Source organism: Antedon mediterranea, chromosome 6 (assembly GCF_964355755.1).
Source record: "Antedon mediterranea chromosome 6, ecAntMedi1.1, whole genome shotgun sequence".
Lineage (NCBI taxonomy): Eukaryota > Metazoa > Echinodermata > Crinoidea > Comatulida > Antedonidae > Antedon > Antedon mediterranea.
The window spans coordinates 9,176,927-9,204,202 of record NC_092675.1 but is presented as its reverse complement, the minus strand read 5'-3'; the positions used below and the strand labels follow the sequence as shown (position 1 = coordinate 9,204,202).

At 32.3% G+C, this 27,276-nt stretch overlaps 1 protein-coding gene across 2 annotated transcripts; it reads right to left on the bottom strand.

The window, feature by feature from the left end:
- Positions 1-1,542: 1,542 nt before the first annotated feature.
- Positions 1,543-27,113, bottom strand: LOC140051854 (DNA polymerase subunit gamma-1-like). 2 transcript variants are annotated; one of them, XM_072097179.1, is made up of 22 exons: positions 26,956-27,113; positions 20,193-20,787; positions 19,527-19,716; positions 19,174-19,338; positions 17,522-17,668; positions 17,260-17,339; positions 14,224-14,406; positions 13,681-13,974; positions 13,112-13,366; positions 12,956-13,019; positions 10,562-10,663; positions 9,308-9,465; positions 7,887-8,058; positions 6,966-7,101; positions 6,009-6,115; positions 4,821-4,960; positions 4,280-4,399; positions 4,040-4,093; positions 3,469-3,583; positions 2,571-2,822; positions 1,921-2,038; positions 1,543-1,693 (listed from the first exon to the last, which is right to left on the bottom strand). In XM_072097179.1, exons 2-22 carry the CDS (start codon positions 20,774-20,776, stop codon positions 1,620-1,622), a joined length of 3,510 nt encoding a protein of 1,169 aa, XP_071953280.1. In that variant the 5' UTR covers positions 20,777-20,787; positions 26,956-27,113; the 3' UTR covers positions 1,543-1,619. The 2 variants fall into 2 exon arrangements, with proteins under 2 accessions (XP_071953280.1, XP_071953281.1); XM_072097180.1 differs by lacking the exon at positions 26,956-27,113 and adding an exon at positions 26,723-26,748.
- Between the last annotated feature and the right edge of the window lie 163 nt (positions 27,114-27,276).

Sequence of the window (27,276 nt, the reverse complement as noted above, 5' to 3'; positions counted from 1 at the left end):
TGTTATGGGAAGCATAAACAAGACTAGTTGATAATAGGGCACCAAAATATTTTAATTCATTCTTTGTATATTTCAATGTTTTTAAATGGAAAATAATATTTATCTTATACTAGTGAATTTGTATAATTATTATTAATTAAATAATAGTTATTAGAAATTATTTAAATGTTTACTTGCATTAAATACCATGTTTTGTTTGTAAATATGAAAAAAATCACATTAGTAATACATTACATAATAATATAGTGTTGTTATTGTAAATATAGTTTTGATCTTTATTTTGGAGGAACCTATAGGAACCTTTAAAGTAATTTGAGCATGACCCACAATCATTTCTGTTGCTTGTGATAATATGAACATTATTGTTTCTTTTTTGTAAAAAATGATATAATATGCCCAGTAGTATTCAAGTTTATGTGTTAATTATGAATTAATGTTATTTTCTGGTTATTTTTTAAATTATCCTAAAAAGAATGTTTGCATATTGTTTACTTTTGTTTGTTTTTGTTCTTTTGGTTTAGTTTGTGTTTATTTAAAACTTATTTATATTTAATTCTTATATTATTGTTTGTCATGAATGGAGTTTTTAATTTACGTAGTTATTTAGAATGACCGTCTGATACCTAATAAGGGAGTGTATCTCTCATTTTGCAACCATTTTTAAAAATTTTTAAATTTTATTTTCCTACTGTTAATATTTACTGTATTTATTTGAATTAACACCCTGCCACATGCATATGTACACAATACTGTATTATAACACAGTTCTATTTGTAGTAGAATTCATTGACTTATCATCAAGCATTTTATACAATAGTTAATATATAGCACTTGATATTAATAGTTGTGTTGTATTTTTAAATTTTTTCATATCTGGGGGGAATTTATTTGATTATACTGTACAAGCCTTTTCTTTCACTGTGTTTTTAGATATCCAATTCCCACTATATTATGTTACACTATCTTTTAGCAATGTACATGCACTGTAAATAACCGGCTCCCTCGAATAAATGCCTCCCTCAAATAAACCATGTCCAAGCAATAACTGCCACAGGGCATTTATACCAATAAATATGGTACATATAAAAGTTATATACACTAGCTTTTTTTCTATAGGTTTTCGATTTAACAAAATATTATTTCAGTATTACAGACCCCTAAATAGAAGTTGGTTTCAAAGGAAAGTGTCTCTCAAATGAGGCATTCTACTACATATATTTATGTTTTATTCATTTTATCTTGTAAAATTGGTTTTTGTGCTTTTTGTTGATTAAAAAAAATATTTTCACATTGCTTTCATTTACAGAATTGTAATGACATACAATAGAGGTTATAAATATTGGAAAATCCAAAGTAAGCCACTAAGATGACAAGGTGTACAACTTCTTCAACAATGTTCTATCCTGTTCATCTTCAGTCAATCATTGCATACTTTAACAATGATTATTCAACTAAATAGTTATATTACAGATAAAAGATTCTACACACAGAGATTTACAAATTCATTAATTTTATTTACACATCTTAATTTTTAATCAAGTAAAAAACTGACAAAACATTTGGATTTAATGGTTCTGTATTCTGTATCTTTGATTGTGTTTATATTACCAGTTTCTCTTCTACTTTTGTTCAGTTTGCTTTTCTAAAGATCCTTGTGTTATATTCAATATTTTTATAATGTCCATTTCCTCTCCTGTAGAACAAAAGAATTACAAATTAATAATTATGCATGACTGGTATGTTTACTCCTTTTTACATAGCCTTCGAATCAGCTGAATTAATAGCACTATATTTGTATTTCGTTTGAGTCAGATTGATTTTACAGATTTTCTAATCATTGGTTTAGCATTGAAAATCTTGTCCCGTCTTTATTTTCTACAATAACGTTTTACTTAATTACTGTGTGTACATTTAACTTACCCAGAGGGATTCCATAGCCTTTCTCTAAGCCATGAGGGTTAGATGGAGATTTGCAGTCCATTGTCACCTCTTTCCGCAATACAGTGTCAATGTCAACAGCACTAAAGAAAGCCACAGACTACAAGAAGAATGAAAAAGTATTTATCTTGTTTCATTTTAAATTAGTCCATAAAAACACACACTTTTCACCAAATGACTTTGAATCGAGCAGAGTAGGCAGGTCATATCCATGTATCCATAGAATATACAGTGTATCAACGATTTTTTACTTCTAAAGCCTGTTTTTCACTTTGCAGAGAAAAAATGTGTGCTACCATTTTATACATGTTCACTGCAAGAATGAATTTCATTCCATTGCATATCTGATGAGCCTATTTACATGAGTGCTCATGAAAGTGTAACAACTCATTTTCTTAGGTGTTGGTTGCAAAATGTTTTGCTTTGTAAATAGAAACTATTCAAAATTCTAATTTTGCTGAAGCAAAAAACTTGTTACAGAAAGAGATGCATGTGCAATGCTGATGCTTTTGAATCGCGCAAAAAAATTTAGCTAGTGGACAATAGGCTTTAGGAACAATTTTTCAAGAGTTAAGAGTTACAGTCTAAATCTTGATTTAAAACTTTAAACTACATATTTATGTTTAGTTTACCTGCGGTAAATCATGCATACCAACATTATATGCAAACACAGAACGAGTAAGTATGTTTGTGATTTGAAGCGCCAGAGCAGCCCGATACCGGTCCTCACTATTCACCAGATATCGCACTTCGTCATGAATGCTGATGCAAAAACGGCCATCAATTTGATACTCGTCAAACAACCATCGCATACATACCAACATTAAGTGAAGGTAATCCACAGCTGAACTTTGAACCACCCAATTTACTCTGCTTGTCAGAAACTGATAAATTATTAAGATTTAGTTGCTATAGAAATCATCAAAATAGTCACAATTAAATGTTTGTATCAATAAGCAGAGTGGTACCTATTTTAAATAACAAACATTCTATGCATTCTTCAGCTTCTGGCTATTTACAATACTGTTATTGGAAATTTATTTTGTCCAATATAAATTATAAATTGATAATTGGGGTTCTTAGCACGAGAAAACAGATTATACGGGTGGCCCCAAGCTTATTAAAAAAAGTATAGAGATAAAAAATCCACTGAGAAAACCTTGACAGAAAAAATGGTAGTTTTTCCCTGTCTACTAGCATTTAAGAATGAATTCAGCTCAGAGGAATGAAGGTGTGACAAAAAGACTTTTTATAGTATAATAATTGCATTTTACATAGGCCTATGATAAAAAAAACATGACAGTATTATACCATACAAAGTCCCCTTTTATGACTTAGCAGTAATATTTTATCTAAATATCAAAGTATTTGATATTGTAGTACTGTCACCAAGTATATTTTAGATTATATTTTAATTCAATATTTTAAAAATTGCCACATATCAATTCACTCTTGAGTTTGATTTAGATTTTAATACTAAAATTGATCTAAAAATAAAAGAAAAAAAATACATTTTCATTGTTAACATACCTCATTATTAACACTCTCTGGTTCTAATGCTCGGCTGATGCTACATTGCAGGACTGGCGTTTTAGGTTTAGATGACCCAGCAATACTCTCAAGCTTGTTGAACATGGCTGACTCACTAAGGAAAAACAAAAACGTTTTGCTATAAAATGTTGCTATGCATCAGTAAAAGTTGCCCAAATATGTCTTGATCTTACACAGCTTTAATTAGCTTCAAAACTTCACCATTTTTGTTTTGACTAGTGGTAAATGGCCTCTCAATTCTAGGATGTCAGTCATCTTTGCTATAGCTTTATATTTAAAACAATTTTTAAATGCATTTATTCTAGTCCTCAAGCTTAACAGGAAACTGAGAAAATTGGGATTAGGCCCTCAATGGACCCACAGCAGCCAGCAGTACAGCCCTTACCAGATCAGCACAACGAGAGACGATCCCCTACTCTTTTCAAATAGTATATCAAATTCTTTAACGTGCACTATATGTACACAGGACCAGCGGATGAGACAATGTCAGGAATTTATTTAGGTATTATATAAAATTAAATATAGTCTGTATAGTTGTTGTTTTTGTTACCTGCCTCCTGTCCACTCCATTCCATCGGTAAGTTCATCATTTACCAGTTCTTGACTGTTTTACAAGAAAAAACAATTGAAAAGATCAATTTTTAATAAATGGGAGGTATCAATTGATATTAATTTTCCTTTTTTTTTAAAGTATGTCTCATCCAACTCCCTGGACTGCAGACTACAGTGTACTATAGGATAATTCAATGTACAATAAATAGAACATAATTTTGTTTAAATAGTACAGTACTTGGTATGAAGTTTTCTTGCTAAAGTTCTGAGTTTGTTGTAGCCAATGTAGATATTATCTCTGTCTGGTGTCATGTTCACAGATTCCATGGACTGAATGCCTGCTTCTGTCAATTTAAACCTGTAAAAAGCAATGAATTATATATAAAATCAAAAAGAACCCATTAAGATCAACTTGGTTTAATGCTACCAGAGAGGACTATATTTAATGATTTCTTTCCTAGTCCTAAACAAGTACAAAACACTTAATAACATTTAAACATCATGTTAAGCCAGTTTAGTTTAGTAGTTAAAATAGTTTCAAGAAGGTAAACATTAAACATTCGCTCATTATGGGGCCTAGGCTACTGTAGACTATAGGCAGGGACTCCTTCTAGAATCTAGGTAGTTCGCTCATTATGGGGCCTAGGCTAGGCCAAGACTCAGTCTAGGTTCTAGGTAGTTTCCTTATTATGGGGTCTAGTTAAGTTAATATAACTTATTGATATTAATTATTAGGTTTAGTTTTTGCAGTGCTGTATTAACTTTATCATATAACTTACATACGTGTTCCTTTAGTGGATTCATACATAGTTTTTGCTTTCTCTTTTGCTTCTTCTGCACTCAATCGATGGTTAAACTGCATTAATAGACGAACAGCAAATGTTTGACCAGCTCCATAAATTCTTCCATAATTAAAAACCTTTGAAGAAAAAATAGAAAAAGATATTATACTAAACTCTAGTATTGAGTTTTTTTGTAAAAAATACATGATCCTCTGCATTATATCATGAGAAATTAGAATTTTGAGAAATTAAAACTTTGTAGGAAATAACTTTAACAGATAGGAATAAATAATAAGTTGTCATAATATTATGTTTGTGATTGTGGAATAATATGCTCGGAAACAACACCATACTACTAACTACCACTACATGGTGGCAGCAAATTTGTGACGTGCCCGAGAAGTCAGTGACATTTATTTATAGGATATAGAGGTGGCCGTGGCTATTGGAATGCCATAAATCCTGAAATTATGTCTATTTAATATAAGGCCCACGAAAATAGCAAAGATACAAAAGGTATCGCAGAAAGGGGAGGCAAATTTGTAACAGAGAGAACCTTGAATGAATGGATTAATGGCCTATGCTTTAATTGTAAGGAGAAGGGCCATAAAATAGGAGATTGTCCTAAGATGGGAGCCAAAGGATGAATGAAGCTAAGAAGGGCCCTAATGTTAAAGATGGCTTAAGATGTGAAGGTATATATTCAGATAGACCCCAAGTAGTTATGGATAGTGTAGAAAATAAAATAGAGAAGTGTACACTACCAGGAATATAATGTAACTATGCTAGACCCTTGGGATGTACCCAGGCAGAATTAGAATTAAAATTAGATAGTATGTTGGCTATGCATATAATAGAACCAGCTACTGTTAGTGCCTATGCTGAACCTATTATCACCATAAAGGTCAGAATTAGGTTAGAATGGTCTCACTAAATAAAATTACACAATTTTACCCTTATGTGGAATCATTTGGAATAATACGCATGAGAACACATTACTTTCAGAAACAACACCCTGCTATTAACTACCATTTCACTACAAGTATTTGTTTGAAGTTGGTTCCTCTTGTGGTATCACGAATCATTGCTATGCTCTAATGCATAGTAAAATCTCAAGTGCCATGTTGTATAATCTAAACAAAACTGGGTATGGTTGAGGATGCTATATTGTATGAATACTGGTACCTTAGCCTGGTCTCTGCTTATAGCAACAGTGCTCGCAGTTTTACTGTGAAGGTCTGTTCCGTTTGATTTTTTCCCTTGTAAATTCATCCAACCAAATGCCGTACAGCCTAGCATGAAAAACAGAAATACCATAAACACCCATCCTAATTGTAATCAATACAATGACTTATTAATATTAAGAATTGAATATTGATATATTCTAATGTCCAAGTTAAAATTTCTTTTTTAGAATCAGTGTTATTATTATTACTGTATATTATACATACTTTTATTCAAAAACAATATAGCAATGACCAGATTGCATGTCACCTTTTAATACAGGCTCTATAGTGGCTGCATATACGCCTAGTCGTAGATACAATCCCCAGACTATATTTACGCCTATATAGTGTCCCCTATGGCTTTTGATAAAACACGGTGTTATATCAGTGCATCTCGTAAACCAGTTGGATGAGCAGTGTGTGGGTCTTTCAACGTCATGTTGTAGCAATAGGCTAGGGTTTGAAACCCATTGGTATCATTCTTTTGTTATTTTTTTTTTATTCACAATCTTTTTTATTGATCATTTTATTTTCTCAGAGGGATGTTTTTTTACGTTACGAGTGCCGGAGGCCTGATCATCTCAATATGCGTAGATATAGCATAGGGATTGTATCTGCGATAGGCGTAGAGGTAGCCACTGCATATTTAATTTATTATCTTTTATCATAAAACTAAACCTATTTAATTATAGCAGTGAACGTATGGTATCAGTCGACATAGTCAACATGCAAATCTAAGCCCCTAGTTTTGTTTTACGACTGTTCCTTTCAATACACCAAAAATAGCTTAAATGAAGGAAGAGATTAAAATTGAGTGTGATTAGACTACTAAAGTCATATATACAGTATGTGTGTATTGGGACTTGATCAACCTACTAATAATAATGAACAGGAAGCTTAACAAAACATTTAATACCATGAAAACCACAGAAGTTGGCATCACCCAGAAGAGCAGCAATCCAGAGTTCTTGTGAGTCAACATCAGCACCAACAAAATGATATCCTGGAGGGGCTTGTATCATTGCTTTCAATTCACTGCCCACTCGATCTTCCTGAGGGTTACAATTGTATGCAGTCATTAGATATATATTGGCAGAGTAAAGTGACCGAGCGGTTAGGACAGTCGAACTGTAAACAACAATAACCTAAAATATTAATTAATTGATTACCCTCACTATCTATACATATATTTTGTTGTTCCTAATTAATTTCATTAGACAATTAGAAAACCAATCGGAGGAGAAAGGGAAAATGGATTTTGATAATTCCATTTGCGTCACAGTGGGCTCTTTTAAATAGCTTGCAACATGGGCTAAAGTATCCAGAGTCTTAACAGAGGTACACAGATAGCCCGCAACCTGTTAAAACCTGCCAGCAAACTAACAACTCAGCTTCCATTTTTCTATACACGCTGATGACTTTTGAATAAATTTGATTAGATTGTCATTATTTTGAGTTTAACTTTCATTTTGCTAACTTCACACGAAAAATGCAAAATATGAATGTCTCCGACATCTAGAGAGGTCAGCAAAAACCTGGAAGTCGCAAAGTGCAACCCGGAAATTACTTCTATCTATCTTAAAAATTAACCTATACGAATCAAAACTAACAAAAACAATAAAAGAGAAATATGGAACAATATTGTAATGGTGAACACAAATGTTACTCAATCTACGTTTCACGGAACATGTAAGACAGATAGGGTAAGGTATCCAAGGAGGAGATCTGTACAAGAAATGTATTATATTCATTGCTTTGATTATGTTATGAATAGTGTACTGTACTGGAATAGGACAAAAAGCATCCCAACCTCTAATATTTAACAATAATTCCTTACCCGTGCATTACTTGCAGTTAACCATGTAGGCTCGACAGCTCTCCTTGTAACTGTACCACATGTTATAACACGTGGTAGAATAGCACCATAAAAGTTATCTTCATCATAATGTTCATTTTCAATCGTTGTTTGAGACAAATTACTCTTTTCAAGGCCAACTACAAACTGGGATCTAAACAAAATTATGAAATTAATTTTGCTTTACCGATTGCCATTGTTTTTGCACAATAAAAATGGTTATGATCAAATGAAGGTTTTTTCGGCAAATGTGTGTTGATCGAGTTCCTGCTTTTACCACAGTTATAACAGAACTGGATGAGGGTGACCTAATATTAATATTCATAAGAATAAAATATTCACTGACAAATGTGATATATTTGATAATAAAGGTTAATTGCAGGTCTCAATAATGAATGAATTCAAGTTTCTTTTAGAGAACAACAAAATACTTAGCTATTTAATTAATGATAATGAAATGGCTATATAAGTAATTATGAAATTTAGGAAAGTCCGGTGGGGTTGCAATATTGAAAAAAAAGGTTTCATGTACAAAATTACAGAACATTTTGTGGAACTAGAATTATTTAGTATGGAAATCAAACCACCATTTAATTAAATCTTTTAAACATATACTAGATGATATTGAAAATACACATACAAATAATGATGTAATCATTGGCAATCTAAACTGTGGCTTCAAAGAAAACAATCCATCATGTTAACTGGTTAAATGAGATAATTACTAATCACCATTGAAAATTGATAATTAATGATTATTACCAAAAACTCTAATTGACCAAATACAGTATACAGTATGTTGTATTACATTGGTCTTGTATTACATTGGTCTTGTATTACATTGGTCTATTAGTGATCACTATATTATTTACTTGGTAAACAAAAGAAAATAACTTTGTTTTTCTTTATTATTAATATTTATTATTTATAGTTAAAGTATTTTTTCTTTTTCGTATTCGTATTTAATGTTATATCTTGGGGTGGGTCAAATTTAAAGTCTTTCTGATTTATATGAACCTCCCCCACATGATTACTTCATCGTATTTATTATCCTGTATGTATTGTGTATTGTGGAAATAAATTGAATTGAATTAATGATATAAAACAAGCAGAAATTATAAAAATTTAATTAAAGTTTTGACTTTCTATTGTTATTTTTGTACTTTTTTTTTCTATTCTACATTTTGTATTCCATTGAAATGAGCCTTGTTTGTTGAAACACCATTGAGGTGAACATATTATCATCAAATAAAATATTATTCATTACTTTTGGTAAAAAGTGGCGTTATCATGTGATTGCAAATATATTTACATTAAACAATGGAAATTTTAAACTTGTAAAGGAATGTGTTAAACATGACAATATTAAACCATTTTGGATGTTTGGAAATTAATCAACTTACGTTATCCTCTTTTTTGCATTGCGCCAAAATGAAATTAATTTGTTGATTTCAAGAATGCGATCTGCTTGTGTACCTCCCGATGCCTTTAATGTTCCATCTTCCATCTTGCTTAAGAAATCTTTAGCAAGGGGGTTACCAACATTATGTCGCAAGCCATCCTGGAAATTAATATTATCTAAATTAATGAAAATGTTTAAATCTAAAATCTAATCCAGCTATGTAAATACAAATCAGGTTCAATGTATATACTTGTATATACTGTAGTGCTTAAGACTAGCAAGCTACTAAGTTGTATAAATAAAAATGTAAAAAAATAGCAACTCCAAAAACCAGAGTATAACAAACCAGGTTGCAGTCTAGTACCCCTTTCACCTGAAGCTGGAGACACACTTCACACCACATGTTAGTGGACAACACTCAAGTATCTGTAAACTTGGGAGTTTTGCAAGGCGATGTGAAAGGGGTATAAAGTAACACCTCAACCTTATATTCTGAATACAAGCTTTAAGCCTATAAATTAGTAGGGAGCTTTCGCATCGGGATGGTAAATGAAGGGGACGGTAATTAACCAAGCGTGACATGAATTAGCACCCTCCAAGACAGTACGCAGACCCTGTACATGCAGGCTTGGTGGTTTAATAAGTTTATTAAGGTTTGAAGAGGCCCTCTTAAAAACAATTAAACAAACAACATTTAAACATAAAGATACAAGAGGATTCATAAAAGTTAAAATTCATACATGTACAATAAATCAGAAAAATGTTTAAATTCATTAATTTCATTAAAATAAAAGTTCATAAAAAAGGATATTGGTACCAAATATTTGCTTATTATTTATCTTTGAGATATAATTTTGACTTTGATTTAAACTCAGAATAAAATATAATGCATTTAAAGGGGAGAGACTTAAGTTTAAATATTTAAAAAAAATGTATTTTTGAAATTTGTACATACATTGAATATTGAACAACAGTCAAAATTCACTGCATTTAAGTGTAACATAATTCTCTAACCTTGTGAAATGAAATACAGTGGCTGATCAATTAAGATTGTTAAAACTATTATTAAATTTTGAATAAAATAAATGGCAAAAATCCCATTATAGTCCCGATGAACTGGGCTTATATGCACGCTAATTAATATTTTGTACAAATTACCACCATATCCTTTCATATCTACCATCCCCTTTTCGTACCATCTCACTACGAAAACTCGATTTATAATGCCAACACATAAAGTATAAAGCTAGTGCACCTTGTGTGGAAGCTTGTAAAAATCACAACCATGAACATGTACATCATTGCAAAGTTTGGATTGATATTGAGCATCCTCTCCATTTGAAGCATCTTCATTGAACTTTATAAAAGAAAAACAAATTGTAAAATGCATGAAATATATTTAGTATGTTATTGCAATTACTTCAATGCATTGTAGGCTACATCAAAAAAGTAAAATCAGAAAAAGTTAAAATACAGTACTTTCTATATAGAATTGGATTTAGAATAAACTTTGCATTTTCTTGATTTTTGTTTTAAAGGGTGCAGGTCAACTCGGACCTAAACCGTCTTGGCCAAAGTCAAGTCGGCCTCACGTCAAGTCGGCCCCAAGTCAACTCGGCCTCAATTCAACTTGGCCTCACGTCAACTCGGACTCACGTCAACTCGAAAAAAAGTATGGAACGCAAAAAAGTGCTAATATAGTAGTTCATTTATTACAATGGCAGGATATAGTACGGTTAGGCCTACATAATAGACAAAATAAAACGGAAATTTCAATATAAATTATAACACACTGGGCCTGATCGTTTTTCATTTAATTGATAGGTAGTATTTATTTATATTGTTGGTTGATTAGTCTCAGTAAGAACCCTCAGTAATGTGTTTGTTAGATCTATTTTTTGATACAACGTGGATGTTCCCAGAAATAATCGAAATATTCTTAGAAGGCCTATATATTATATAGATATTATTAGATTAATACAGTAAAATAAAAATGTTTTTTTTTGTGTATATATTCTCTCTCAAATTATTAGCAATATGTTACGGTCAAAGTGAATAACTATATGTGCCATTAAAATGGTATATTACAGTAACAAAATCTTTCACAAATTTATTTTTTCGGGGGTTCAATGACGATGTCAAACTACCGAAGAGATTATGGAAACAAATTCGGAATGTTCTGTCATGTTAAAGTTCTATTGCAATTGTGCATTATTCAAATTGTTTTTATTACTTTTGTGATTTGATAATAATGGAGAATCCAATGAATCCATTTTATGTATGGGAAATTAATCTAAAACACACTGAAGAAATCATCATGAATAAATGGTGTATTTTTATTTTGTTAAGCATAAAAACTAATTTAAAACACACTGAAGAAATCATCATGAAAAAATGGCGTATTTTTATTTTGTCAAGCAAAAACTAAAACATATTGTTTGAGTCCTAAACAACGGAATTCCTAAACAACATAATATTGCCTTAGCATTCTCATCTGGTTTTTAACACCCACCGCGCCCTGTATTGTTCAATAAAATTGATCACCTAAAGGGGCATTCCCACCGTCCGTACCTGTTCCGTTTCGTGGAACGGAAGACGGCGCCGTTTTCTTCAACGTGACGCGTGCCCGTTCACCGTTCCGTTTTAAACATTCACACCTGTTCCATTTTGTGACGTATTCCGTGAAAACGGGCAAACGTTAAAATGGCAGCCGTTTCTGGATGGTCATCGGATGATAGTGAGGATGAAATTATTCTTTTTAGAATGACGCTTCACCAATACGGTCATCTTGTCAGTTTAATTAAAGATGATATTACAAAACGGGACACAAGATTCCCGATGATAGTAACAACACACACCATGACAAATTCCATGAATCCATAATTTAATACAATAAAATCACAATCACATCCCTATGGACTGTTATGGAAGCAAATTTCTCTCTTCCCATGGTGTACTGTATTAATTATGAATAATTATAAAGTAGAAACGAAATGAAAATAAAAATGTCATACAAAAAAAACTGTAAGGCCTTTGAAAATAATGCACATTCATGTCTGGGTGTGTGTGCATGTAACCTATACTCATAATGCTTATGCAATTTGTATTCTTGCCTTTTGATTTGTTATGATTTTAATGTTATTTTATTCTTTTTATATTGATGTATATACAGTTGTAGACCGAAGTATATTGTTAAAATATTATTCATTAAAATGTCTTCTTCGACAGTTATTCCTGTATACAAAATGGTAAGAAATATTTATTTATTTCAAACAATATAAATAAATACTACCTATCAATTAAACGAAAAACGATCAGGCCCAGTGTGTTATAATTTATATTGAATTTTCCGTTTTATTTCGTCTATTATAGGCCCTAGTCCAACCGTCTCTGATGTTTATCCTGCTATTATAATATTAACTACTATATTAGCACTTTTTGCGATCCATAGTTTTTAGAGGCCGAGTTGACGGAAAAGTTTTTGGATGAGTTGACGTGAGGCCGAGTTGACTTGAGGTCGAGTTGACTTGAGGTCGAGTTTACTTGAGGCCGAGTTGACGTGGGGCCGACTTGATGTGGGGCCGACTTGACGTGGGGCCGAGACGGTTTAGGGCCAAGTTGGATCGAATTTGTTTTAGAACTAACTTACCTGTCCTGTTTTTAGTGATATATTTAAGGCATCCTTGGAATTGCCAATCATTTTCAGTAAAGACCTAGTAAAATATATACATAAAAATATTAAAAAATACTCCTTTCAGTAAATTGTTAAAATAACAATAAAATTAATAACTATTTTAATATTTACTTTATTGGAAAAATTGGTTTTGGTTCTTCATCATTTGCATCTTTATTGTCTGGTTTGTTCTCACATTCTACTTGTTGTTTTTCTAGACTTTTTGGAACAAGAAATCCCCATCCATGCTTGATCTCATGGTACAATGGGTACCCATCCCAGGTAAGTCGAAGCAGCTTAGGAGTGACTCGTACTTGCGAGCTGATTTGGGCAGGGCCAGGCGCCCAATCAGTACCATTTACCTTTGGACACAGTTCACGATACCACCTATTATATAAAACTTTCAAACCTGAATTCTTCTCAGTTAAGTAACTTACTACTGTATAATAATGAGCAAATGAAAAGCATGTATAATAAAACAGAATTCCACTATGCTCCCTAGTCTGGGTTTCTATATGTAGTTTAAAGCCTTCCTAGTACAAATCTGGTAATTTTGTGCATGGTTGCTTACTGTACCGTAAAAATCATTTTATTGGTGGATTATGTGCAAGATATGCAGAAAGTAATCCCTTGTATGAGTTAATAAAGTAAATGATGACATTACTTGTCAACTATATGAATATAGTAAAATACTGTATTACTTTGGATATCCAGACATATGTTGCTGATTTTTTGGAAGACGTTTAGAAGTTTCAAGGACTGCTTGAATGCGCTGACGAGCTGCTTCCTTCTCTTCTTCATCTTCTTGATTTGTAGTACCTTTGTCCTTCTGTTCTGTAGGTTTTTCTTCTGTCGCACATGTATGTACCAGTTCATTTTCTTTTGAACTATTATTTTTTATTCCATTTGTACATTTCTTTGTGACAGTTTCCTTGTTAAGTCTTATTTTGGTTGACTTCCAGTCTAAATCCCACAACCAAGGATCATCTTTAAAACTGCAAACATATCATTTAAAAAACATTGAATAAAGATGTGAATTGTGGAAGCTAGAAAGATGGTGGTAAGAAAGGACAATATCTATTAAATTAAAAAGAAAAGTGTTTTGGTAGTAAAAATATTTATACATGAAAGGGTACAATGTGTGGTATAAGGTGGTGTTTTGGGTATACAGTATATAGATTTCTTTATTGGTCCACTTAACAAATATACAACAGAATTAAGAAAAAAAAGAGGGTACAGTATACCTTTCATGATTTAAAAGTGAGCAGGCATCATTAGCAAGGTGCATCAGTGACAGTTTCATCTCCTGTTGCAAGTTCAGGTATGAATCTTGTGACTCTTCAATATATCGATTCCAGTTCTGATTAACAGGCAGGTAGGCTTGACTCATTTCAAGCATTCCAGCAAATGTAACAGGATGTGGAAACCTGGAGTTATGTATAAAATGAGTATAATTGGTAGTGGGACAGAGGTCTGCAAACCTGCATAATGGGTTGCATACAATAATGGCTTACATACAGTAATGGATTACATACAGTAATGGATTACATACAGTAATGGATTACATACAGTAATGGATTACATACAGTAATGGATTGCATACAGTAATGGATTGCATACAGTAATGGATTGCATACAGTAATGGATTGCATACAATAATAAGTTACATACAATAATGTATTACATACAATAATGGTTTACATACAGTAATGGATTGCATACAGTAATGGATTGCATACAGTAATGGATTACATACAGTAATGGATTACATACAGTAATGGATTGCATACAGTAATGGATTGCATACAGTAATGGATTACAGTAATGGATTGCATACAGTAATGGATTGCATACAGTAATGGATTGCATACAGTAATGGATTACATACAGTAATGGATTGGATACAGTAACGGATTACATACAATAATGGATTACATACAGTAATGGATTGCATACAATAATGGATTACATACAGTAATGAATTGCATACAATAATGGATTGTATACAGTAATGGATTACATACAATAATGGATTACATACAGTAATGGATTGCATACAATAATGGATTACATACAGTAATGAATTACATACAATAATGGATTACATATAGTAATGAATTACATACAATAATGGATTACATACAATAATGAATTACATACAATAATGGATTGTATACAGTAATGGATTACATACAGTAATGAATTGCATACAATAATGGATTGTATACAGAAATGGATTACATACAATAATGGATTGTATACAATAATGGATTACATACAGTAATGAATTACATACAATAATGGATTACATACAGTAATGAATTGCATACAATAATGGATTGTATACAGTAATGAATTACATACAGTAATGGATTGTATACAATAATGGATTACATACAATAATGGATTGTATACAGTAATGGATTACATACAGTAATGAATTGCATACAATAATGGATTGTATACAGAAATGGATTACATACAATAATGGATTGTATACAATAATGGATTACATACAATAATGGATTGTATACAGTAATGGATTACATACAGTAATGAATTACATACAATGAATTACATACAATAATGGATTGTATACAGTAATGGATTGCATACAGTAATGGATTGGATACAGTTATGGATTGTATACAATAATGGTTTACAGTAATGGATTACATACAGTAATGGATTACATACAATAATGGATTGCTTACAATAATGGATTGTATACAATAATGGATTACATACAGTAATGGATTAAATACAGTATAATGGATTGCATACAATAATGGATTACATACAATAATGGATTGTATACAATAATGAATTGCATACAGTAATGGATTGGATACAGTAATGGATTGTATGCAATAATGGTTTACAGTAATGGATTGTATACAATGGTTTACAGTAATGGATTGGATACAGTAATGGATTACATACAGTAATGGATTACATACAATAATGAATTACATACAATACTGGATTACATACAATAATGGATTGCATACAATAATGGATTACATACAGTAATGGATTGCATACAATAATGGATTGCATACAGTAATGGATTGTATACAATAATAGATTACATACAGTAATGGATTGGATACAATAATGGATTACATACAATAATGGATTGTATACAATAATGGATTACATACAATAATGGATTGTATACAATAATGGATTACATACAGTAATGGATTGGATACAATAATGGATTACATACAGTAATGGATTGGATACAATAATGGATTACATACAGAATGGATTGTATACAATAATGGTTTACAGTTATGGATTGTATACAATGGTTTACAGTAATGAATTGTATACAATGGTTTACAGTAATGGATTGCATACAGTAATGGATTGTTACATACTGTACATACATACATGGCCGCATTTTTGCTATTTTAAAGCCCCATATCTCCTTAACGGTTGGATTTAGGCCATCTAAGTGCATTACGAGTAGATTTAAATGTGATATTAAACATTCTAATATTACCATATTTAAATTCCCATATGATGTCATAGAAGTTGTGACGTCATATTATAATATAACTGCTTAAATGACATTATATTATGCAAACAATTTAGGAACTGCAGGAAAACAAGTGTCTTGACATTCTCCTTGTTGAAATAAAGATCATTTCCAAAGTTTACCAAAATCGGACTTTAGGAAGTGGGTTAATTACCATAAATTCAAATTAACCCACTTCCCAATGTCTGATTTTGGTAAACTTTAATCCACACAATCTCCAATTCAACAAAAATAGCAATGTTTAATGGCAATGTTTAATCCAAAAGGATGAGATTTTTAAATGCATGGCGATGCTGCTTCCACTACTTTCAGTTCAGAACTTCAGGTAAATAAATGGCATCCAGGAACAGAGGTACTGTAAGATCTTCCTGTTGTTTAGTTGAGAATCAACATTCAGTCAAAATTCCAATATCAATTCGCATTCAATAATGCATTGCACTTGTAGGCATTACATACAGTAATGAATTTTGCTGAATTGCATACAGTAATAAATTGCGTCAATATATTGCATACAGTAATAAATTACGTCCATGTATGCATACAGTAATGTACAGTAATATATTGCACCCATATATTTTGCAACCAGCAATGGACTGCATCTAGCAACTGATTGCGGCCATAATGGATTGCAACTAGCAAAGAATTTCAAACCGTAATAGATTGTATTTAGTAACAGACTACATTTGAAATGCAGTAAAACAATAGATAGTTGATAAAAATAACACTAGTTTACCTTGTACAAAATTCTTCTAAAAGTTTGACAAATATTTCATGAGTAGCAGAAACATCTTGAGCACAATAGGACATAACCTCCTAAAACAAGAATAACCTAAAACATTAAATTATTTATTTCTTTTTTAGGGAAGAGCTGGGTATTACTGCATATGAATACAGTAGTATTTTTAAGCAAAAAGTTTGAAGGTCTATTCCTAGGTGCTTGACATCGTACTAAAAAGCAATGTATCTTGTCATTTTGAACTCGTAATATTTCTTACCTGGAATTGTGTTTTAACATCTTCAATGGTACCAGTGACAAACACATCTCTAGTACTTTTGTCTAATTTCTTTCCTGTTTCACTATATAGTGCATACACATCTGCCAGGCTGTTAGGACTACCTTCATCTAGCCAAGCATGATGTCCCTATTTAATAACATATAATCAAGCTATTTCAAATTTATTTATTAAAGTATAAATTTATTTTTAAATTATCAAATACATTATTTCCCAATCAACATCTCACTCATTCATTTATCTATATATAAATTTACGTAAGGGCAAAATTCGGTAAATCGCGCCTTACTTCTAGAATTTTTACTCGATGGTATATAAAGTTGGTTCGTACTTTCGGTACTGATTTTAACCACCTGATGTAACCCTGTTTACTAATTAAATTAAGTTAGATAATTATTTATTGACGATTAAAACGAATTTAGGTTCAACGATTTGCCCCAAATAGGGGTGTTTTCCGATCGTGGTATACACTGTCTAATGGATGTCCATCTTGAAAAATACCCGCCACAAAAATGCGAGGAGGCTTCGCATTTTCCTATCTCCTCCTACGATAATTGTTTTTAATAGCTGAAAACCGGTTGAACAGCTGGAGTACAGCATCATAATGTTGAAGACAGGCAGATTTTCTTTAAAAAATACTATTTTGATAGATTTAATATACAATTATACAAATGTATTGATTTGCGATGAATGGAACATCCCAATCTCTCAGTCTGCCAGAGTTTGGTTTAACACAAGTAGGTAAATTTATGAGCCCTTGGTTTAACACAAACGGTAGGTAAATATATGGGTCCTTTGAGAATAAACTTGCAATACTTTGACAATACTGTAAATACCTATTAACTATTTTTGGTCCACATTTGAATCGAGCATTTCTTACTGTGAATGTTCGTACTGTTAGATGTAACATAAAATATATACAAATAAACTTTATTACTGAGATTGTGGATAGGCTCTACTGTTAGATATACAAATAAACTTTATACTGACAGTTCCTTCTCATCAACGTTTGTATTAATTAATAATTACCAAAAATATAAACGTCGTAGTGGTGTATCGTGACATGTACTTTAATATTTCAATCGATTATGACAGTGACAGTTTTAACAAAGTATTAAATCGCAAATGTTTTACTGTATTTAGAGGTATATTATTTATAGGCCTATAAAACATGAACAAAATATTTCGTTACTGAGTGGATAAAGAATATATTTAAAAATTGTTCCTCTTTGTACCTATCCGCTTTCCCATCCCTCAACCCTAATGTTACATAAAAACACAAATTGGGTTTCTTTAAATGAGTCCAAATCAAAAATTTGGACTCATTTTGTGATAAGTTTCTCCTTCGGAAGTAATTCCCAGGGTACTAATTTTAGTTGACTACATAAATCATCGTGTCTTTTTATTCGTTTCTGTAAACGACAATGTATTATAGTCCTGCGGTACGTACATTTGAAATTGCCAGTTTTGTTACGCTGAAATTACTGTGTATTCGAGAACCATCTGTGGGCACGACCTAGATGGTACGCGAGCGAAGCGAGCGTACCATCTAGTTAAATAAAATTTTCTTGAAATTTGATTCTTTTTAATTTTTGATAACAATGTTGTATGAAATATAAAATTTAACAAATTACCACAAAACCCATTTTCTTTTTGACTTTTTCGTTATGTTCTCGGACTTCTTTGGTATTACTGCCTTTTGATAATTTTGAAGCTTTCCAAAGGGAACGTTGAAATGTTGTCAAGCCAGAAACGCACATGTGTAAACTGAGGGTGTCCAGAAATCGCATGTTAGTACCCTAAGATATAAAACCAAAAAATATGATCAAAAACATTTCAATACTTATTAACAACTGTACCAGTTTTAGTGCCATTAGTAGATGGAAACATATTAGCAACACTAACATTCTGATTTACTGAGTTTATTATCCTTCAGATATTACAGCAAGGATCTAGAGGTCTTTTTTGTAACTTTATTATAATTTACCTTAATTAGATACTGTTCTTTGATATATGACCGATCATAACTAACATTGTGTCCAATAACAAGACGAGGTTGGGATGCTTTGGAAGGGTTTTCAAGAGATATTAAATCTTTTAATGATGCCTTTAGTGTTCCTGTCCCAGAGGAGATCACCAGATGATCTTCAGTCAGATTCTGACTACACCAGCTATACCTGGTAAAAGATAAAATGAAATGAAACATAATATTTTACAGGAGATTTTGTTCTAAGGATTTTTATGATGTTGATTATATTCTATTCAAATCAAGAAGATTAAAGTTTTCTGCAGTGCTCTTTACTTTTCAGACGATGCTATCACCATAGTCAACCTTGCATATAATTTTAAGTTTTCCTCACTGGCACAGTTGATCATGGGAACTTTAGTACTGTATTTCCTGATGGCTTATTTTCTATCAGCAAGGTCAACCATGTGCCATTATCCTACTGTCCACAACTGTGGCAATAGAAACTTTACATTAGAGTCACACACATATGCTTGATATGTTACATTAGTGCATCACAGGCAAATATCTCCAATTAAAGAAATATTTTAAAATAATGACAATATAATTTAAATTGTGCTTCTTGACCAAATTTTGAAAACAGATCCAATTGAATAATCTCACTAATAATATTAATAAATAAACTACCATGCTTTTGGAGAAACTGCAACAGCCAATGTTGGCAAACTTCCTTCACTTAAACAGACTTCAACATCAAAAACAACTACATCTTCTCGTGGATAATTCACCTTTTCAACGCTACCTTTTGCATTGTAACGTGTCCATCCACTACGCATAAGCCATTCATTTGGCTTCGGAGGTAATGGATTTTTCGTAAGTGAATTTGCCAATTTAACATATTGTTCTATCTGTCTCCTCGAAATTTCTCTAAAATGTTCATCTATTGTATTTCCATGCAGCTTAGGAAGATCAAAGTTAACATCAGCAACTACTGATCCTCGTTTTCCCCAAAGACCATGTGTTCTTAATTCCTCTATGCTTTTATTAATCATCTCCCGTTGTAGTTTGCTGTCTATTTGCTTTGCATCTTTGAAAATTTGTTTGTGGAGAGATTCTGAAATCATCTGGATCTTGATAGGATTGAATCTGGATGGTGGATCTTGAGGGGATGTGCAATAATTCGAACAACTGTGAAACATAATTGATGGCTGTTCCAAGAAAAAACTGACACATTGATGACATCTTGACCATCCTGCTGATCTACTAAACATACTGCATAGATCTGACAAAAAAAAGAGGAAAAAGCTCAGATTCTGAGCAATTAAGCCATTAAAACAAGGAGGGGCCAAGAATGTAATTTGAGCGATGTTGTATCTGAACAACTACCATCCCGACAATTATCACCTACCACCCTATGAAAACAACATCCATACAGCTATCTCCTAGGAAAACTACCCACTGGGACAACTATCTCCTGTGACAATTACCTACTGGGACAACTACCCCAACTAAGGATAACTATTTTCACATGACACCTACCCTGTTAGAAAGCTAATTGTATTACATTCAATTTGTTGTGCCTTTTTCAATAACAAATTACATTAAAACAGTATCCATAAACCTCTTGCAACTCTGTTCAAACTCATACTGGTCATGTTGTTTTGGATTTAGGTATTGTTTTTTTGTGGATTGTTATTTTAAATACAGACCACAATGTTTTGTGATTAATATACAACAGTTAACACCTTTGTACAGTACTTACCAGCCTACAGTACAAAAACACTTTTTAATAAAAAAAAATGTCCCATAACATTCAATACATTTTTATAGTAATGTTTTTTTTTTTTAATATTCAAGTTTTAAAAAACTTAAAACTTTTAACATCCAATATAAGCGCCTTTGATTTTTACTTCGGTTTAGTTGATTCTGGCGCTATACAAATACCTAAATTATTATTATTATTATAATATTGCAATTTAATAAATAAATTAATAGTTTTCGGAGAAAATGTAAACACTCGCGACCGGCCTAGCCTAGAATCGGCTGACACCATGTGTGTTTCGTGTGACGTATGTTGTTTACGTTCGCTTCCTGTCCGCTTTGAAAGAAGCTCATTGGCTGTAGTTGGGCATTCTTAACCAATCACGAAACAGCTGCTGCTGTGGATACAAAAGCGGGCGTTTTAAATTAATCGGAAGATTCCGCGTACGTTTGTTTAGAACGTTAATGAAATCCAAGATGGCATGATGGTTGGTCGGCCATCTTTCGGTGGTTTTACACTGAATTTTATCTTATTTATTTCTCAAGTTTTACAATGTATTTAAACCTAATTTTTTGTGTGTTGCTATTTTATATCTAAAGCATTCATATAAAATTATTTTTGTTGATATTTTGATATTGTTTCATATCCATTTTAAGAGTTGAAAATTATGATTTAAAATTAAGAATTAAAAAACCATAATCGAAATGTCCCAGAAGTAACAATGAATCTTGAAATGCAAGTATGAAATGAATAAACAATTTTAATAAAATACTTGATTATGAACAATGGGAGCTTACTGTGAAATAAAAAGTTAACTACAGTATATTTATGGGGGAAAATGTTAACAAGATACATGGTTTTATGAAATAAAAAGGATTTAAATGTCCCATCCTTAAACAAAAATGTCTGTCCCGTTCCTACAAAAAATGTCATCAATATATTTTTGAATATGATATTTTCACCAAAAGTTTCAAAATATTTGTTTATAATGTATTGCATATAGTTTTTAAAAGGAGAAAACAAAATATTAAATTGTGGTATTAATACTTTTAACTGAAATGTAAAAAACACCATAAAACTACTATTAAAATGTCGCGGATGAATTATGAATTTTGAAATGTATCTATGAAATTTAATAAACAAAATGTGTTATAATGCTTGACTATGTACACAGAATACTATATCTGGAAATTTTTTTTTAAAAGATTCATGGTTTGTGAAATAATTGTATGAAATTAATAAACAACAAATTTAAATTAAATACTTGATTATGTATTATTGAGACATTTATTTAAAGTAACTATATCTGTTGAAAAAACAGTAAAAAGATGCATAGTTTATGAAATAATAGGATTAAAATGTCCCGTCCGTAACGTTAAATATGGTGTTTTCATATTTATTATTCAATAACTTAAAAAATAAATATCAGAAAAAATAAAACAAATGTTATTTAATAAACTTCAACATGTCTACTTTGAGAAATGGCCAAGAGTTACATTAAAATCAGTAAATGAAATTTTTAAACCCACGGACCAAATACTGTGGAATGCCCCAGGCATACTTAAATTGTACAGGCGAGTAGAGCATTATAAATGAAAAATTAGAGTTGCGTACTTTTATTGAACTTCATATCCAAATGGTATAGAACTCATTAAATAATTATAATTTCTGTTTTTTTTTCAACCGGAAGTACAATTTAGTCACGATATATAGCAGTACAGTACTCCATCTTCACTGTCAGACATTCCTACGATGTGATCCTGGGCTGTCCTAAGTGCTAAATACATCACATTTCCTAATGTTTTGTTGTGACGGAGATGACTTTTTGTTATTGCCAGGGGATTTTTTTTGTTGTGCTGTAGATTTTGTATATCATATATTATGTTATTATTAACATTGTATATTTATGTGGTCAATAAACATATTCAAATCAAATCTTGGTCACATGGATATTTATCCTTTTAAATCCAAAAATATTTTAGTAATGAATGCAAATATGTGGCATAATTGAAATATAAACAATATTCTTCTACTAATCTATGTCAATGGTTTGTAATATTAGTTTAACAGAATTTTGTAAACCATCAGTGATAGTCATATACTATTTTCTGAAAATTAATATATGTTGGAATATTAAATGGTTTTGAACGTATCAAATCATACTAATAGTAATAAATGTTAAAAACAATCATTATTTGATTAATCGAGAAAAAAATACTGTATACATTACTATAGTATCAAAGAATATAATGGAAATAAATTTTGTATAACTCCTAACCTGTTATTTTTTCGCCGTGGCTAAAGATACGGTACCGTATCCTAACTTCCGTTTACTAAAGTTACGATAAAATTGCATTACGTCATAATCAGCCAATGGGGTGCTGTTACGTGTGTGACGTCATCGTATAAGGACTTTGGGATTTTTTTTCATATCGCGAAAATAGTGATCAACCGGCGGCTTAACATTTTCTTTATTTTGCTTCATTTTTTATTCCTTTAGCAAACGGAAGTTAGGATACGGTACCATATCTTTAGCCACGGCGTTTATAATAGCGATGAATGAAGCATAAAGAAAATGTTAAGCCGCCGGTTGATCACTGTTTTTATTTCGCGATATGAAAAAAAAATCCCAAGTCCCTATACGATGACATCACACACGTACCAGCACCCCATTGGCTGATTATGACGTAATGCAATTTTACCGTACCTTTAGCAAACGGAAGTTAGGATACGGTACCGTATCTTTAGCCACAGCGTTATTTTTTCTATCTTTGTATACTCCATAAATATGATGGATGACAGCAACATGGAATCATATACGGTATGTATTTATAAATACGAATAAAATACGACATATATAATAAAGTTTGCGCCAAACATACGCTTGACATGTATTACTATAATACATGTTCATTTATCTGAATAAACTAACTTTTAAAATTTCAAAAAGTTTTAAAATTGATTCATTTATAAACCCGAAATTAGACACTTACTACTAGCGGGACTTCCCTATACAAAATACCGGATGTTATCACGACTAAAATTAGACGCTACATATTTCGGGATCCAGTCAAGTCGCCCCATCGCAAAGTCGCCCCATACAAAGTCGCCCAATACAAAGTCGCCCCATCGCAAAGTCGCCCCGGCACAGTCGCCCCATCGCAAAGTCGCCCTATCACAAAGTCGCCCCATCGCAAATTCGCCCCATCGCAAAGTCGCCCCAACGCAAAGTCGCCCCATCGCAAAGTCGCCCACGGTTTTAATCATATCGGTTGCGTTTGATATCGATTGCGTTGTTACTTTGGTCGCGCTAAATGTCGTATGCATTATAATGTTTATCCTATTATAATTTGTGTTTTAATTTTTATTTTACAGGTTTTAATGGAGTGATGTGCTTTTTAAAAATCATTAAAAAAATAGTCCCTAGTTTGAAAGTTCTAAAAAGATTATCCCTGATTTATAGTTTCGAAAATGTTAATTTAATAGGATTTTAAAATTAGTTACCAGAGCCACAATTACGAATCTTTCTTCAACCTACGCGTGCGGCGTGGATACCAGCTCATTTTTTAGGATAATATAATAAATGTATACATGTGTAGTAGGCCTTCGTATAGATTTACAGTAGTTAAAACAATGAGTGTTATATAGGCTACTTATTGATCATTTTGCATTTATTGACAAGTTATGTGTCTTAATTTTATAATGACTTTTCAAAATGAAGAAATAAAAAAAAAAAAGGATTTCATCGCCGATATTTTACATGCAGGTATTTTAGTAAAATTAAAACGCTACATTTTGACCATGGAAAAACCATCGTACAGTATCGTGTGCGTGTTTTTTAAAAAGGGGAATCCCCAACGGTCAGCAGAAAGACGTAGCAGCTGTGAGGAAACTGCAGATACCAGAAGGCGCGGCTCCGATTGGTTTCAGAGAATGTTTCAGATGGCGAGTCGCCTTTTATTCAACAGCACAATGATCATTTTACTGAAGACATTCTTTTCAACCCTTTTGGTTATAGAACATTCTAATTATCATCCCTAATAAATATCCTCATATCGGGTGTTTATTTAATTTTAATTTAAACAAGACAGTGAAGAGGCACGGAATAATACGTACACGGACGTCATCATTTATATACGACATAGTGGTGATATGATGCAATTTTATAATGGATATAATGATGGGATTGCCTTTCCAGGCTTACAATCAATGTTCATTGTAATACTATGTATATAATAGTAAACTGAATGTTTATAAATAAATTGTTTTACGTATAAAATAAAAGACACAGACGTAGCCTACGTTTCCTATAAAATATTTCACATTTAAATAATTATGTACTGTTAAATGACATTATGCTGGATAATACTATAATCTTAAACTATGTTTACAAATTGTAATCATCTTGTAAACATCTTTCTCATCATACTGACCTGTAAAATAAAAACAAAAATCAATTATTAATATAGGCCTAATAATAATAATAAATATTCATCGACCAAAGTAAAAATAATCTAGATCGTATAACATCATTTTATCTCCGGCGGGGTTTCCCCATCTTCAGATGGTGCGTTGTAGTGCGACAACGGCGGAGTAATTACGGGGGTTTCCTTTTGGTAAAGCTAGCACGTTATTGCGACCGCGGAGTGATTAGTCGGGGGCTTCCTCTCTGATGATGGGGGTGCGTGCCGATCGTGTGACCTGAGACTACATGGCGGGGCTTCCCATTTTATGCCTACACGTTCCGTGTTATTTTGTGTATCATTGCGACATTTTACGCACTTGTAAACTATTTTTAACGTTTTGGGGCGACTTTGCGATAGGGCGACTTTGTGATGGGGCGACTTTGCGATGGGGCGACTTTGCGTTGGGGCGACTTTGCAATGGGCGACTGTGTGTCGGGGCGACTTTGTTTTGGGGCGACTTTGCGATGGGGCGACTGTGTAAGGGGCGACTTTGTATGGGGCGACTTTGCGATGGGGCGACTTGTTAGCATTATCTCATATTTCATGCGCGACCTATTTCATCTGTCACCCTCTTGTAGGGCCTAGCTGTAGAGGGATAGGGCCTAGCTGTAGAGGGATAGGCCTAGCTGTAGAGGGATAGGCTAGGCCCTAGCCTACCTTACCTCTAGCTAGAATAGTAGAACGGTAGGTAGGCGCCTAAAATTAATCTAATTAAAAATACGCCGTTGCTAAAGATACGGTACCGTATCCATGCTTTTAAAAACTAAAGATACGGTAATTATAGAGGGCGCTTCCGTTTGCTAAAAGTACGGTAAAATTGTATTCCTAAAACTCGTACCTAAATATAAAACTCGTTCCTAAATATAAAACTCCTTCCTAAATATTAAACTCCTTCCTAAATATTAAAAACCTAACCCTCTAAATAATCTCTCTTAAATTAAAAACTAAAAAAATAAAATAAAAAAAAGACGTCAAGAAGAGCATCGAACCCCCAACCCCTTAAGCCAAAGCCTCATCTCATGCCCACTAGGCTACACAACTAGCTTGCAGAAAACCAATGCAATAACCTATTTGATTAACATCCACATTACATAGCGCCCTCTATAATTACCGTACCTTTAGTTTTAAAAAGTATGGATACGGTACCGTATCTTTAGACATAACGTTAAAAATAACAGCGCCCAGCTTACGTACGTTTACTAGCTAGCCTAGGTAGGCCTACCTTTTCTGCTTTTCTATGTTCACTTGTTGACATTCACTCTCACCAAATATTTTCTGATTTCGCCTAGGCCCCTTTGCACAGTAATAGTATATGTTAAGTACCCACATTGGTGGGGTGCTGGTAAACTCGTCACCACAAAGTACACGTGCGTTGTCAGTGTTGTTTATGTTGGTAATCTCTTCTTCCTCGCGGTCACATTTGCCTCATTTTAATATAATGTCACGCTAGGCTGAACAACACTCTCAATAAACAGTTGATTACGTCATACTAAACTGGGATTTTACCTCTTGAATATTCATAAGTTTCACTTGCACTACAGTA